This window comes from Onthophagus taurus, chromosome 3 (genome assembly GCF_036711975.1).
Source record: "Onthophagus taurus isolate NC chromosome 3, IU_Otau_3.0, whole genome shotgun sequence".
Lineage (NCBI taxonomy): Eukaryota > Metazoa > Arthropoda > Insecta > Coleoptera > Scarabaeidae > Onthophagus > Onthophagus taurus.
In genome coordinates, this window is record NC_091968.1 from 7,267,393 (window position 1) to 7,282,170 (window position 14,778).

The window sequence follows — 14,778 nt, forward strand, 5'->3', positions numbered from 1 at the left end:
TCAGCAAATTGTGTTAACATAGATCTGTTTCAGCATTCTTTTTATGCATTTAAAAACCTGCTCTTTGCTGCAGTTGGTGTGTTACTTCGAGCATTCATTTGATATTTGATTTATGATATATTTATATCACCTAGACTTAGTTTTAGTATTTTCCTTTTGATTCACTTTTGTACTATTAATATTAATTCATTATTTTATGAACTGTAATTTTATTTATATACAATAGGTTGTTTGTGGTACAGTGTTATTGGGTTCGACCTGTTTCTGTACCCACATGAGATAAATAAATAATAAATATCGACATGTTGCATTTTATGTGGGACAAATTAAGTAGGTACACCCTGGTTTCTATGGAAATATATTTTTGTATATTGCATTTTAAGTGAAATTCAATGTATACTGCATATGCGTATGTGTGTGTATGTTCAGTTATCGATTAATACTAATTAACCTCCATGTTCAACATCGTTGTTCATGCGAGATCTTTCAAGCGATAATCTAGGGCTTAATAGTTTTCTTTCGTTCCATAAAAATAGGCGTTAAAATACTCTTACGTGACTCGAGAATTATTAAAAAAAGAAACCGCTATAAAAAAGAGGTAAAATAAAAACGGGTGTATTTAAAAAAAGGGTTGAAATATAAATCCTATGATTAATGGAACGAGAAAACGTTTTGTGGAAGAATTTATCGTTTTGACGTAATTGATTTGTTTTTATGTCATAATTTTAAAAAATATTTACTTTTAATCTTTAAAATAATCTATATAGAGCGGTCTTAAAGGATTTAAAAGGTTTCCAATTTTAAAGTGAAATTTTTATCACAAGATTTTCCGTTCAGCTTTTTTTTGAATCGATTTTTAAGTAACTGTTTGCGGTGTCGTCGAGGAAAATATTTGATCTAACGAGAAAAAAATCGCGCGGGGTTTTAAAGCAGTTTATTTACCAATACGAGGAGCGCTATGAAAGTAGGTTAATGGAAGTAGTGGTTTGTGCCTCAGCCCTCGGGATAAAATAAAATAGACAATACCGTGTGCAAAATCAATATTGTGGTTAGAAGGAAACTTGAAAGCAACGTCGAAAACGTGTGATAAAGTTTTGCATTAACGGAAAGTAGAATCAAGATCAACGTTAAACTTTAAAACCAACTTAAACTTACCAATTGAAATTTTCTATATATAATGTAAAGAAATTCAAATTGTACAAAACCCCGGGTTTGCAGGTTATTTATGTGATATGAAAGGGACGTGTATCGTAGACCGTACACATTGAATTAGGTTTGTTGGTTGAACATGGTTATCAGAAGGGTTTCGCCCTCTTCCCGTTATGTTTGTGCCGTAAAGTGATGTTACACAAAACCTTCCTTTACCATTTCCTCTCCGTATCCTTAATAACCAAGGTAAGGAGTCCGAAGGGATGCCTTTACCATTAAGATGAAAATTTGTTAAGGGGATTAATTCTGGAGATTACACAAAAAAGGGTTTATAATAAAACATAATTGAAATAAATATAAATTTTTTATTAAAACATTTTAATAACTATAAAAGCTTATAAAATACTTAACATATCAAGTTTTATTAAAAATTAAAAAGTTGTATCTCAAGAACGAATTAAGATATAACGATGAAATAGAAACCATTTTAAAGCTTAATGAATTGAGAATAAATGTGCCAAAAATAGTTACATAGTTTCCCCAAGAACCGTTGTTATAGTAAAACCCAACATTACATGCATAACTGTTATAGATTTATAGATTAACACTTTAAAACATCATATCTCAAGAACGAAATGAGATATAACCATATAATAAAAAGCATATTAAAGCAAATTTAATGAAGATATAATGTGTCAAAAATAATTTCTTACTTTTAATAAACCTCGCTATTGTGATTTTTTATACCCAACTTTGCATGTTTGATTAATTGGATTTTATGAATACAAAATTAAAGTGTCGTATCTTAAGAACTAATTGAGGTATAATGATGAATGAAAAAGAATTTTAATCCACATTTAATGGAGATTAAGCGTGCCGTAAATAATTTCTTAATTTCCATAAACAACGGTGTTATGCCTTTTTAATCCCAACTCTGCACGTTTGGTTATTACAGAATTAAATAATAACACTTTAAGAAATCGTATCTCCAGAACGAATTGAGATATAACCATCAAATAAAGAGCATTTTAAAGGAAATTTAATAAAGATATAGATAAAATTCCTTATTTTCCATAAACCTGGTTGTTAAAACTTTTTAAACCCAACCTTGCTTGTTTGGTTAACAACTTTCAAAAAAATTGTTTTCTTATAAACAGTTAAGAATTAAGTAATGAAACTTTTTGAGGTTAAAAAGGAATGTTTGAGATTGGGTTATGCCAAATTATAAGCTCCCAGAGTAACAACTTTATTTTATATAACGGTTAATTTCGCCTATTTAATTCAACGTTTGCTGAAAATAAATTTAAAGATAAAAAATGATTTCTCCAAAACGGTTAGATTTTCAGTAATGAAACTTTTTGAAGTTATTCAGGAACGTTTGAAGTTAGGTTACAGCAAATTTTATCTTTTCAAGATGAACAGTTCAATTTAAAATTTTAGTTCAAAATTTTAACAGATTAGCTTATGTTGTTATGACAGAATTTAAAAAATCCTATCTCAATAACGAATTGAGATATCAAGATAAAACAAAAAACATTTTAGAGCAAATTTTATGAAGATTTAATATGCCATATATACTTTTCCATGGCTTATAAACATCGTTGTTATGACTGTTTAAACTCAAGAATCAAAGAATGAAGTTTTGAATATCATATGTCAAGAACGAGTTGAGATAATACGATGAAATAAAAAGTATATTAAAGCAAATTTAATGAATATCGACTGTGCCATAAATAATTTCTTAATTTCCATAAACAACGTTGTTATGATTTTTTAATCCCAACTCTGCAGGTTTGGTTATTACAGAAGTAAAGAATAATATTTTAGGAAATCGTATCTCCAGAACGAATTGAGATATCAAGATGAAACAAAACACATATTAGAGCAAATTTTATGAAAATTTAATATGCCATATATGCTTTTCCATGTCTTATAAACATCGTTGTTATGGCTGTTTAAACTCAAATATTCAAGAATGAAGTTTTGAATATCATATCTCAAGAAAGAGTTGAGATAATATGATGAAATAAAAAGCATTTTAAAGCAAATTTAATGAATACTGACTGTGCCATAAATAATTTCTTAATTTCCATAAACAACGTTGTTATGATTTTTTAATCTCAACTCTGCATGTTTAGTTATTACAGAAATAAATAATAAAACTTTAAGAAATCGTATCTCCAGAACGAATTGAGATATCAAGATGAAACAAAAAACATATTAGAGCAAATTTTATGAAGATTTAATGTACTATATGTACTTTTCTATGGCATATATATAAATATCGGTGTTATGACTGTTTAAACTCAAGAATTGAAGAATGATGTTGTGAATATCATATCTCAAGAACGAGTTGAGATAATACGATGAAATAAAAAGCATTTTAAAGCAAAGTTAATGAATACTGACTGCGAAATAAATAATTTCTTAATTTCCATAAAATACGTTGTTATGATTTTTTAATCCCAACTCTGCAGGTTTGGTTATTACAGAATTAAACAATAATACTTTAGGAAATCGTATCTCCAGAACGAATTGAGATATCAAGATGAAACAAAACACATTTTAGAGCAAATTTTATGAAAATTTAATATGCTATATATGCTTTTCCATGTCTTATAAACATCGTTGTTATGGCTGTTTAAACTCAAATATTCAAGAATGAAGTTTTGAATATCATATCTCAAGAAAGAGTTGAGATAATATGATGAAATAAAAAGCATTTTAAAGCAAATTTAATAAATATTGACTGTGCCATAAATAATTTCTTAATTTCCATAAACAACGTTGTTATGATTTTTTAATCCCAACTCTGCAGGTTTGGTTATTACAGAATTAAATAATAATGCTTTAAAAAATCGTATCTCCAGAACGACTTGAGATAATACGATGAAATAAAACGCATTTTAAAGCAAATTTAATGAATATTGACTGCGCCATAAATAATTTGTTCTTTTTCATAACTCTCATTGTTATGATTTTTTAACCCCAACTTTGCATGTTAGAGAGATGTTATATCGTATCACAAAAACAAATTGAGATGCAACTATGAGATAAAAAGTATTTTAGAGGAAATTAAAAGCAGGAATAAATTAACACAAACCTCAAATAACGATTTAACAGCTTTCCCGCCGTCAATTCCCCCATCCTGTTCACTGATTGCTAATTTAAAACGCAAACAACGCAACCGTAATTGGTTACTTTTAATTGGTCAACGTTAAACGCATTCGCGTAAATTTCGTTATGAAATACGATCGCGAAACCAATATGTTCATCCCTTCGCGATACCACAGCATGTTTCAAAAGTAATGACATCAAATTGAGAGTAAAGATTGATTTTGAAATGATTACAAAATGAGGGTTACATAATTCGTTCGATTCAACCTGTGGAGTAATCGAAATTGTCGAAATTACTAAATTATTGATATAATTAAGGTCCGGGACGTATTTTGGTATCGACGGTACCTGAACCCGGCACGAGTCATGACGTCATTGGTACACTGTGGAATTTGCATTATTGAATTTCGTTCCAACAAAGAGCGATCCTCGCGAGCTCGAAACTCGCCTACTCGCGATTTCCTGTACGGCCAAAAACGTTTCGAAATCGAGAGACCGAATATTCTAGCTTCGTGTTGGTGGTGATACCTATTCGTAGACAATGGGGGACTACGGCCGTGTTCTAGGGAATCTTCCGAATTCCTGCAGGGAAAATTATCGTAAATCCGGGATCGCTTAGTGTGTCCCGAGCAATATACTCCAAACGGTGAATACATCCCAACAGAGTTATTACTGCGAATGCGGCAGTATTAAGGGAGTTAAAGTATAAAATCTACTTTGAAATTTCTATAGATGTTTGAAACAATATTTTTTGTTTTTCACGGTGGACATAACCACCATCAACAACTTTTTCTCTTCCCCCTAAAAGCATTCACGTTAAATTTAATTCGATTCGTGGCCTGTAAAAATGGTACGCGCTTGGAAATTTACATTGATACACCGCCAGATACTAAAATTCGGTTTAAAAGTTATTGCCCCAGCAGTAAAGTATTTTTTTTTGCGCAGGGCGAGATCAACCTACGCTGTATCGTCGTTTTACGATCCCCTTAAAATTTGCTTTCGTTTCTCCTCGTCCGACGTTTTTTTTTACTATCCAATTCGAGTTTTATGTGAAAATTTATAATTCGGTCGCAAACGGGACGGAAAAATAAGGGTTTATTTATAATTTGTTTCGAAATTTTATACCTAAACAACAATTAATTGGAGTTAAAAGCTTAAAAACTTAATTTGAAATAGCTGTTCATACTGAAACAGTCAAATCGAAAATTACCCAAACGTAAGAAATTTGAGCTTATGCGATCCATAATTGTTTTAATTGCTAACCATAATAAAAGTAAAATATAATGCATATATGAAAATATAATTGGAATAACAGAGTAATCGTGTAGCTCGTTTAAGCTGCGATTAAAGAAACAACAACAAAATGCACGGACAAAACTAGAATGGAATAAGTTTTAATATACCGCGGTTATAATTATAATAATAATTCACTTTATTGCCCAACAATAGTTATTTACTTAACCAGTTATGAAAAGACTGATGTTAACTCACGTAATTTGCAAAAGTAGCCATTTCATAACGTGTTAAGTACAAAATTTTATCTAATTCCGTTGAAAAAGCAATTTTTGTTCAAAACTTGACTTATTCTATTAATGTCAATTTATCAATTTGTAGTTAGGTAAAGGAATTCATTACATCACTAGTGATGTAATGAAATCATTACAACACTAGTTATAAAAAAAGTGACGTTACATAACGTCATAAAGACATGTTAAATTTAATTTTCATAACGGAATTAGGACAACATTACAAGAAAACAAAAGAAATAGCACACGCTATAAAACAAATATAACTCACATAAACACCCCTACACTATTATTGTTCGTTAATTTACACATCCTCTGCACTCATTGCACTAACTTCCGTAAAAACTTGATACACAGGTCACCTCTTCTCACGTCCAGTGCAGAAAAGTTGTATCGTTGCAGCAGGGATGCGTAATCCGTTCCACAATCCGGGTATGATCCATCCAAGTGTAGAGACAAATATTTGAGAAATCTCCTCTGAATTCTTTCCAATATAAGTCTATGACACACATATTGTAGTGACCAAATTACACAGACATATTCCATTTTGGACAATATGAAGATCAAAAACAGGGACTTATACACACTGATGTCAGAAAAGGTAAGCGAGGTGCAAAAAACGAAACCAAGCAGCCTCGCTGCAGAAGATGTAATATCTTCCAATGTGCGGTACAAAAGACAATTTGTGGCCAAAAGTAACTTCCAGATCCTTGATTGTAGATAGTTTCTGAAGAAGAACACATTCTATATAATAAGAAGATGAAATTATTGGCATTAATCTATAGCTGAAACGGTTACATCATTCCACCAAAACATCCAAGTCCGAGTAAAGGCTAACAACATTACGGTCTGAAACAATATGTAAGAATACTTTGAGATCATCCGCATAAGCGAGAATTTGTCTAGAAGGTCATTCCAGAAGATACAAGGCCTAGATTTGAGTCCTTCATAAACTTAAAAGATAAGCCAAAAGCACTAAGTTTATACAAGAGGACGTCGTAATGAATCATATCGAATGCCTTAGAAAAATCAGTGTATACCACATCTCCCTGACCGCCCCTATCCAAAGATTCACAATTCACTTCAGTAACCATTGGCAAGATTGGCGAGATTGATAATCGTTGAACGACGTTTAATAAACCCATGTTGATATGGTGACAAAAAAGACTGAACCTGCTGATAAATCATCATGTAAATAATCTGTTGTAAATACCTTAGCGAAATTGAACAATAACGATTTTCATATCGGTACCGTGTACAGACCTCCAGCAGCAAATTATAGAGAGTTTCACGATATCTTGGAAACCTCATTTAGTGAGCGTTTATCTGAATTTCTAAATATCTTCTGCCTAAGAGACTTTAATATTGATCTTTTGAAATTTGATGATCCATCTACTATTTTTCACATGAGTTTCCTTGAATCAGTAGAGGCGATACAGCTTATCAAAAAACCTACTAGAGTTACGAGAGTTTCATCTACATTAATACACAGGAAAAAATCGTGTCGTGTAAAAATTTTAGAGTAGTTGGTAAAAAGAATTAGAGTAAAAATTGTAATATCACATGGTAAAAATAACTCTAATGTACACTATATTTAATATTAATATAGAGTTCATATATTATTCACTTAATAGAGTAATTTTTACAGTTCTCTAAAGGAGAGTTCTTTTTTACTTATGTTAGTGAAGTTATGTAATATATAAAACATTAAATTTTACACTAGACGTGTACTTTTCCTTCGGGTACTTCGTAGGCACCGCACTATTTTGCTCGGGATTACTCGTCGGTACCACGTGATCAACATGTGGTGTGATACAGCTAAAATTTAACGGTCATCTACTAAACGAGTCGGAACTCGATAGTGTCTCGAGACCTGATTTACGCGATATAGAAAGAAAGAACGATTATTTTTATTATGTTTGCCAAAATAAAACATTCATGATGTGCAATTAGTGGAACTTCCGGAAGATTTTACATACAAGTTCCTTGTGAAGATTGGTAAAAATGTGCAACTTGGTGCAACTATACAAATAGGAAACTTATAGAAGACTCATTAGATGCAGTTTTAATGGTGACTCGGTGGAAACTTTAAAATGAATTAAGTATTATATATGTTATATGTATATAAATAGAATTTAATTTTTTAAAATTTAAGTTATAACAATATATTACAAGTAAAAATAAAAACAAATATTTTATAATTTTGATTTTTATTACAAACGTAAAACTTCCCTAAAAATACTCCACTTCCTATTAAAAATTAACACTAATAAGTGTAAGATACACACTATTTAGTGATATTTTGTCAATTAATAGAGTAAAATTAGAGCGAATTTTTAATAATTTACACTGATTAGATTAGAAATGTATCTAATTAGAGTCACGACAACATCTAGTTAGATTACATATAATACACTGTTATAGAGTAACGATTTTACACTATTTAATAAACACCATCTTCTCACTATTTAGTGTAAATTTTTAATCTATTCACCTACACTATATAGTGCAAAAAAATAACTCTAAATAAATTGGACCGATCTGAACCATGTTTTAGAGTTGATTTTTACTCTATATTTTTTCCTGTGTAGATCTGATAATAACCACGAACCCGTCCCTTGTGATAAACAATGATGTTGTTGATTGTAGTTATAGTGACCACAACATGGTATGAGCCTGTTTTAAAAAAATTTTGTTTGATTGTGTGATGTATGACCTTCCCCTGCATTTTATTTTTCGTATGCCTAACATTGATGATAAGGTTTCTTTCTTTACACATTCCATTTTAAACTTGCTAAATGTACATGCTCCTTTAATTATCAGAAAATTTACTAAGCCCTACCTTTCTTGGATCACTGCAAATGTAAAGTTGTTAATGAGGCTTCGGGATAATGCAAAAACTAAATTTCGTGATATAGATTGGCAAAATTACAAACGACTAAGAAATTTAACAACTAATACGATAAGGTCCGAGAAAAAATCTTACTTTAGTAATTTGATGGTTGATATTGGTCATAATAGCTCAAGACAGTTGTGGAATGACCTGGGAAGGGATTTTAATTTAGGTTTTATAACCTATTATAACGCTAGAAAATGAAATTCCAGCATTTTTGCTTTAAGATGAGGTTAAGGTGGTAAAACTATTTAAAGCAATGTAATTGTGAATTAAAAACATCTTTTTGATTAATATCTGTCGTTTTTGTTCTATAAAAGTTTTTCCTATCTCTTTTAGTTTTTGAGACATAACCAATTATTTTGCTAAAAATATAAAATCGCAGGGTTGTGTTGGTGAAATTGCTCAATGGGTTATCGTGATGAAAGGAAAGTCTTTTAAGAATATATTTAATACAAAAGAATTGCACGTGCCATGACATGCTCGTTACTTCTGCAATCATATTAAAAAGGATGACAGTATGTTTTCAAAGCTTACAAGAATAAATAAAGCTGATGTTTTGGCAAGAAAGCTTATTAAAGTTAATCTTTATTCAGGCCGAGACGAAGAAAAATAATGCACAAAATCCATACTATCTCCAGGATTGTTCATTCATATCTGTCGTTTTTGTTCCATAAAAGTTTTTCCTATCTCTTTTAGTTTTTGAGATATAACCTATTATTTCGCGGAATATCTAAAATCGCAGGGTTGTGTTGGTGAAATTGCTCAATGGGTTATCGTGATGAAAGGGAAGTCTTTTAAGAATATATTTAATACAAAAGAAATGCACGTGCCATGACATGCTCGTTACTTCTCCAATCATATTAAAAACGATGACAGAATGTTTTCAAACCTTACAAGAATGAATAAAGCTGATGTTTTTGCAAGAAAACGTATTAAAGTTAATCTTTGTTCAGGTCGAGACGAAGAATAATATTGCACAAAATCCATACTTTCTCCAGGATTGTTCATTCATATCTGTCGTTTTTGTTCCATAAAAGTTTTTCCTATCTCTTTCAATTTTTGAGATATAGCCTATTATTTTGCAAAAAATCTAAAATCGCAGGGTTGTGTTGGTGAAACTGCTCAATGGATTATAATGATGAAAGGGAAGTCTTTTAAGGGTATATTTAATACAACAGAATTGCACGTGCCATGACATGCTCGTTACTTCTCCAATCATATTAAAAATGATGACAGAATGTTTTCAAACCTTACAAGAATGAATAAAGCTGATGTTTTGACAAGAAAACTTATTAAAGTTAATCTTTATTCAGGTCGAGACAAAGAAAAATATTGCACAAAATCCATAGTTTCTCCAGGATTGCTCATTCATATCTGTCGTTTTTGTTCCATAAACGTTTTTCCTATCTCTTTTAGTTTTTGAGATATAACCTATTATTTTGCTATAAATCTAAAATCGCAGGGTCGTGTTGGTGAAATTGCTCAATGGGTTATAATGATGAAAGGGAAGTCTTTTAAGAGTATATTTAATACAAAAGAATTGCACGTGCCATGACGTGTTCGTTACTTCTCCAATCATATTAAAAAAGATGACAGAATGTTTTCAAACCTTACAAGAATGAATAAAGCCGATTTTTCATCAAGAAAACTTATTAAAGTTAATCTTCATTCAGGTCGAGACGAAGAAAAATAGTGCACAAAATCCATACTTTCTCCAGGATTGTTCATTCATATCTGTCGTTTTTGTTCCATAAAAGCTTTTGCTATCTCTTTCAGTTTTTGAGATATAACCTATTATTTTGCTAAAAATCTAAAATCGCAGGGTTGTGTTGGTGAAATTGCTCAATGGGTTATAGTGATGAAAGGGAAGTCTTTTAAGAATATATTTAATACAAAAGAATTGCACGTGCCATGACATGCTCGTTACTTCTCCAATCATATTAAAAAAGATGACAGAATGTTTTCAAACCTTACAAGAATGAATAAAGCCGATGTTTCATCAAGAAAACTTATTAAAGTTAATCTTTATTCAGGTCGAGACAAAGAAAAATATTGCACAAAATCCATACTTTCTCCAGAATTGCTCATTCATATCTGTCGTTTTTGTTCCATAAAAGTTTTTCCTATCTGTTTCAGTTTTTGAGATATAACTTATTATTTTGCTAAAAATCTAAAATCGCAGGGTTGTGTTGGTGAAATTGCTCAATGGGTTATAATGATAAAAGGGAAGTCTTTTAAGAATATATTTAATACAAAAGAATTGCACGTGCCATGACATGCTCGTTACTTCTCCAATCATATTAAAAAAGATGACAGAATGTTTTCAAACCTTACAAGAATGAATAAAGCTGATGTTTTACTAAGAAAACTAATTAAAGTTAATCTTTATTCAGGTCGAGACGAAGAATAATATAGCACAAAATCCATACTTTCTCCAGGATTGCTCAATTCATATCTGTCGTTTTTGTTCCATAAAAGTTTTTCTTGTCTCTTTTAGTTTTTGAGATACAACCTATTATTTTGCTAAAAGTCTAAAATCGCAGGGTTGTGCTGGCGAAATTGCTTAATGGGTTATCGTGATGAAAGGAAAGTTTTCTAAGAGTATATTTAATACAAAAGAATTGCACGTGCCATGACATGCTCGTCACTTCTCCAATCATATTAAAAAAGATGACAGAATGTTTTCAAACCTTACAAGAATGAATAAAGCTGATGTTTCACCAAGAAAACTTATTAAAGTTAATCTTTATTCAGGTCGAGACAAAGAAAAATATTGCACAAAATCCATACTTTCTCCAGAATTGCTCATTCATATCTGTCGTTTTTGTTCCATAAAAGTTTTTCCTATCTCTTTCAGTTTTTGAGATATAACCTATTATTTTGCTAAAAATCTAAAATCGCAGGGTTGTGTTGGTGAAATTGTTCAATGGGTTATAGTGATGAAAGGGAAGTATTTTAAGAATATATTTAATACAAAAGAATTTCACGTGTCATGACATGCTCGTTACTTCTCCAATCATATTAAAAAAGATGACAGAATGTTTTCAAACCTTACAAGAATAAATAAAGCTGATGTTTCACTAAGTAAACTTATTAAAGTTAATCTTTATTCAGGTCGAGACGAAGAAAAATATTGCACAAAATCCATACTTTCTCCAGGATTGCTCATTCATATCTGTCGTTTTTGTTCCATAAAAGTTTTTCTTATCTCTTTCAGTTTTTGAGATATAGCCTATTATTTTGCTAAAAATCTAAAATCGCAGGGTTGTGTTGGTGAAATTGCTCAATGGGTTATAGTGATGAAAGGGGCGTCATTTAAAAATATATTTAATACAAAAGAATTGCACGTGCCGTGACGTGCTCGTTACTTCTCCAATCATATTAAAAAAGATGACAGAATGTTCTCAAACCTTACAAGAATGAATAAAGCCGATGTTTCACCAAGAAAACTTATTAATGTTAATCTTTATTCGGGTCGAGATGAAGAAAAATATTGCACAAAATCCATTCTTTCTCCAGGATTGCTCATTCATATCTGTCGTTTTTGTTCCATAAAAGTTTTTCCTATCTCTTTTAGTTTTTGAGATATAACCTATTATTTTGCTAAAAATCTAAAATCGCAGGGTTGTGTTGGTGAAATTGCTCAATGGGTTATAGTGATGAAAGGGGCGTCATTTAAGAATATATTTAATACAAAAGAATTGCACGTGCCGTGACGTGCTCGTTACTTCTCCAATCATATTAAAAAAGATGACAGAATGTTTTCAAACCTTACAAGAATGAATAAAGCTGATGTTTCACTAAGAAAACTAATTAAAGTTAATCTTTATTCAGGTCGAGACGAAGAATAATAGCGCACAAAATCCATATTTTCTCCAGGATTGTTCATTGATATCTGTCGTTTTTGCTTCATAAACGTTTTTCCTATCTCTTTCAGTTTTTTAGATATAGACTATTATTTTGCTAAAAATCTAAAATCGCAGGGTTGTGTTGGTGAAATTGCTCAATGGGTTATAATGATAAAAGGGAAGTCTTTTAAGAATATATTTAATACAAAAGTATTACAAGAATAAATAAAGCTGATGTTTCACTAATTGTAAGTAAACTTATTAAAGTTAATCTTTATTCAGGTCGAGACGAAGAATAATATTGCACAAAATCCATACTTTCTCCAGGATTGCTCATTCATATCTGTCGTTTTTGTTCCATAAAAGTTTTTCCTATCTCTTTTAGTTTTTGAGATATAACCTATTATTTTGCTAAAAATGTAAAATCGCAGGGTTGTGTTGGTGAAATCGCTCAATGGGTTATAGTGATCAAAGAAAAGACTTTTAAGAATAAACCTATCCCCCGATTTACACGGTACTTGTTTTACACGTTTTTGCTTTTACACGGTTTTCCAAATAAGTTTTTTTTTTGTTTTTATCGCACTCTACTAAATGCTACTGTGATTGAACACGTGCGCTGTGTACACATCTCACGGGGAATCCCGAGCTTATGTGCTGATTTAAAATATATTACATATTTTAACCTGTCAATGCATTTTATTTTTATTTCTGTGTACACCTAAAAATATTGAAAAAAATCACAACTGTTAAATAGCAAAATTATGCATTTTCTGCAAGCTTTTCGATTTACACGTTTTTCTCAGGAACGTATCTACCGTGTAAATCGGGGGATAGGTGTATATTTAATACAAAAGAATTGCACGTGTCATAACATGCTCGTTACTTCTCCAATCATATTAAAAACGATGACAGAATGTTTTCATACCTTACAAGAATGAATAAAGCTGATGTTTCACCAAGAAAAGTTATTAAAGTTAATCTTTATTCAGGTCGAGACGAAGAAAAATAATGCACAAAATCCATATTTTCTCCAGGATTGTTCATACAGAAGTGTACATGAAGCTTATGTTACTGCGAAAGATGAAGAAAGATAATGTTGTTCATGTCTTGCATGTGAAATATAACAAAAAGAATTCGTTGGTTCTTTGTGTAGAGAAACAAAAAGAAACAAGAATGTGTTCGACAACAAATTGGAATCGAATACATAAAAAAACCGCTCAAATTCAAGGAATAAAAACGATCCTGCTGTAAAAACTGAAATAATGAAGTTTGACATGGACAAAATGAAAAGAGTACAAAAGCAAAAAATTGCTGTACGTTTCATATTCATGGAACTAATTAAATTTGTAGCTAACAAATAGCGAAAATGAAGTAGTTTTCCATCGATGATTTCATTTCCAATTTATAAGGAAAAATGAATACAAAGAAAAATCTCAACGTATACCGTTTGAAAGATACAGATTTGACAGGACTGGTACCTACATTAGTGTTACTCCGTAGGGATGGAAAATTCTCACGGGACGTTGTTTACAAAGCCCTTAATCACCGTCATAGAGATCGATATTTTCATTTCTCTCTCTATTCGACGTTGGTCGTCGTCGACGTGCACACAGATTTTCAATCGTGAGTAAAACGTTCTTTACATATTTCCGCGCGGTTTGCGTTGAGCGGTCGAAAGATTTATTCTCCTTCCGGTTCGAAGGAACGAAATCCAGTAATTTATTCGCGACATTAATAAAACATTCCCCTTTTCCCTTCTACGTTTCGGTTACAAGATGAATTTATTATATCAAATCAAAATTAAAAAAAGAAAAATTATTTAACCAAAAAGATTAGGACACGTTTTTTTGTTAAATTTACCTTGGAACGATGTTATCAAAGTTAAATGAAGAAATAAGATGAAAACGATCATTTTAAACATTTTCACAGACTCTTTTATTACACAATTTATTATTGTTTCAAAACCATTTCTTTTTACTTAATCACATTTAAACTTAAAACTTTTCTTGTAACACCGAGTTTAAAAGTTCTTTCAAATTAAAGTTGTTTTTAAATTATTTTAAGAAAACACCGCGTAAATTTTCAATTTTCAGGAGATTTTCCTGAACACCGGTTCTCGAATGGAACACTGAAACTACACTGAACGATAAACGCGAGAACGATTCGTTTAAGAGACACGGTTTTTTGGTTGTGCGCATGCTCGTTTTCACGGTGGTAACCTGAGGTTAAATTAGCTCCCAGT

The 14,778-nt window shown here is 31.0% G+C and overlaps 1 protein-coding gene across 2 annotated transcripts in view; it reads right to left on the minus strand.

The window, feature by feature from the left end:
• The window catches only part of LOC111416220 (lachesin-like), a 71,109-nt gene extending 56,562 nt beyond the window's left edge, over positions 1-14,547 (minus strand). For both annotated transcript variants that reach the window (XM_023048188.2, XM_023048187.2), the window contains exon 1: positions 14,397-14,547. In XM_023048188.2, the coding sequence (XP_022903956.2) occupies positions 14,397-14,457 (61 nt within the window). In that variant the 5' untranslated portion in view covers positions 14,458-14,547. The remainder of the gene's footprint in view (positions 1-14,396) is intronic.
• Positions 14,548-14,778: the final 231 nt, after the last annotated feature.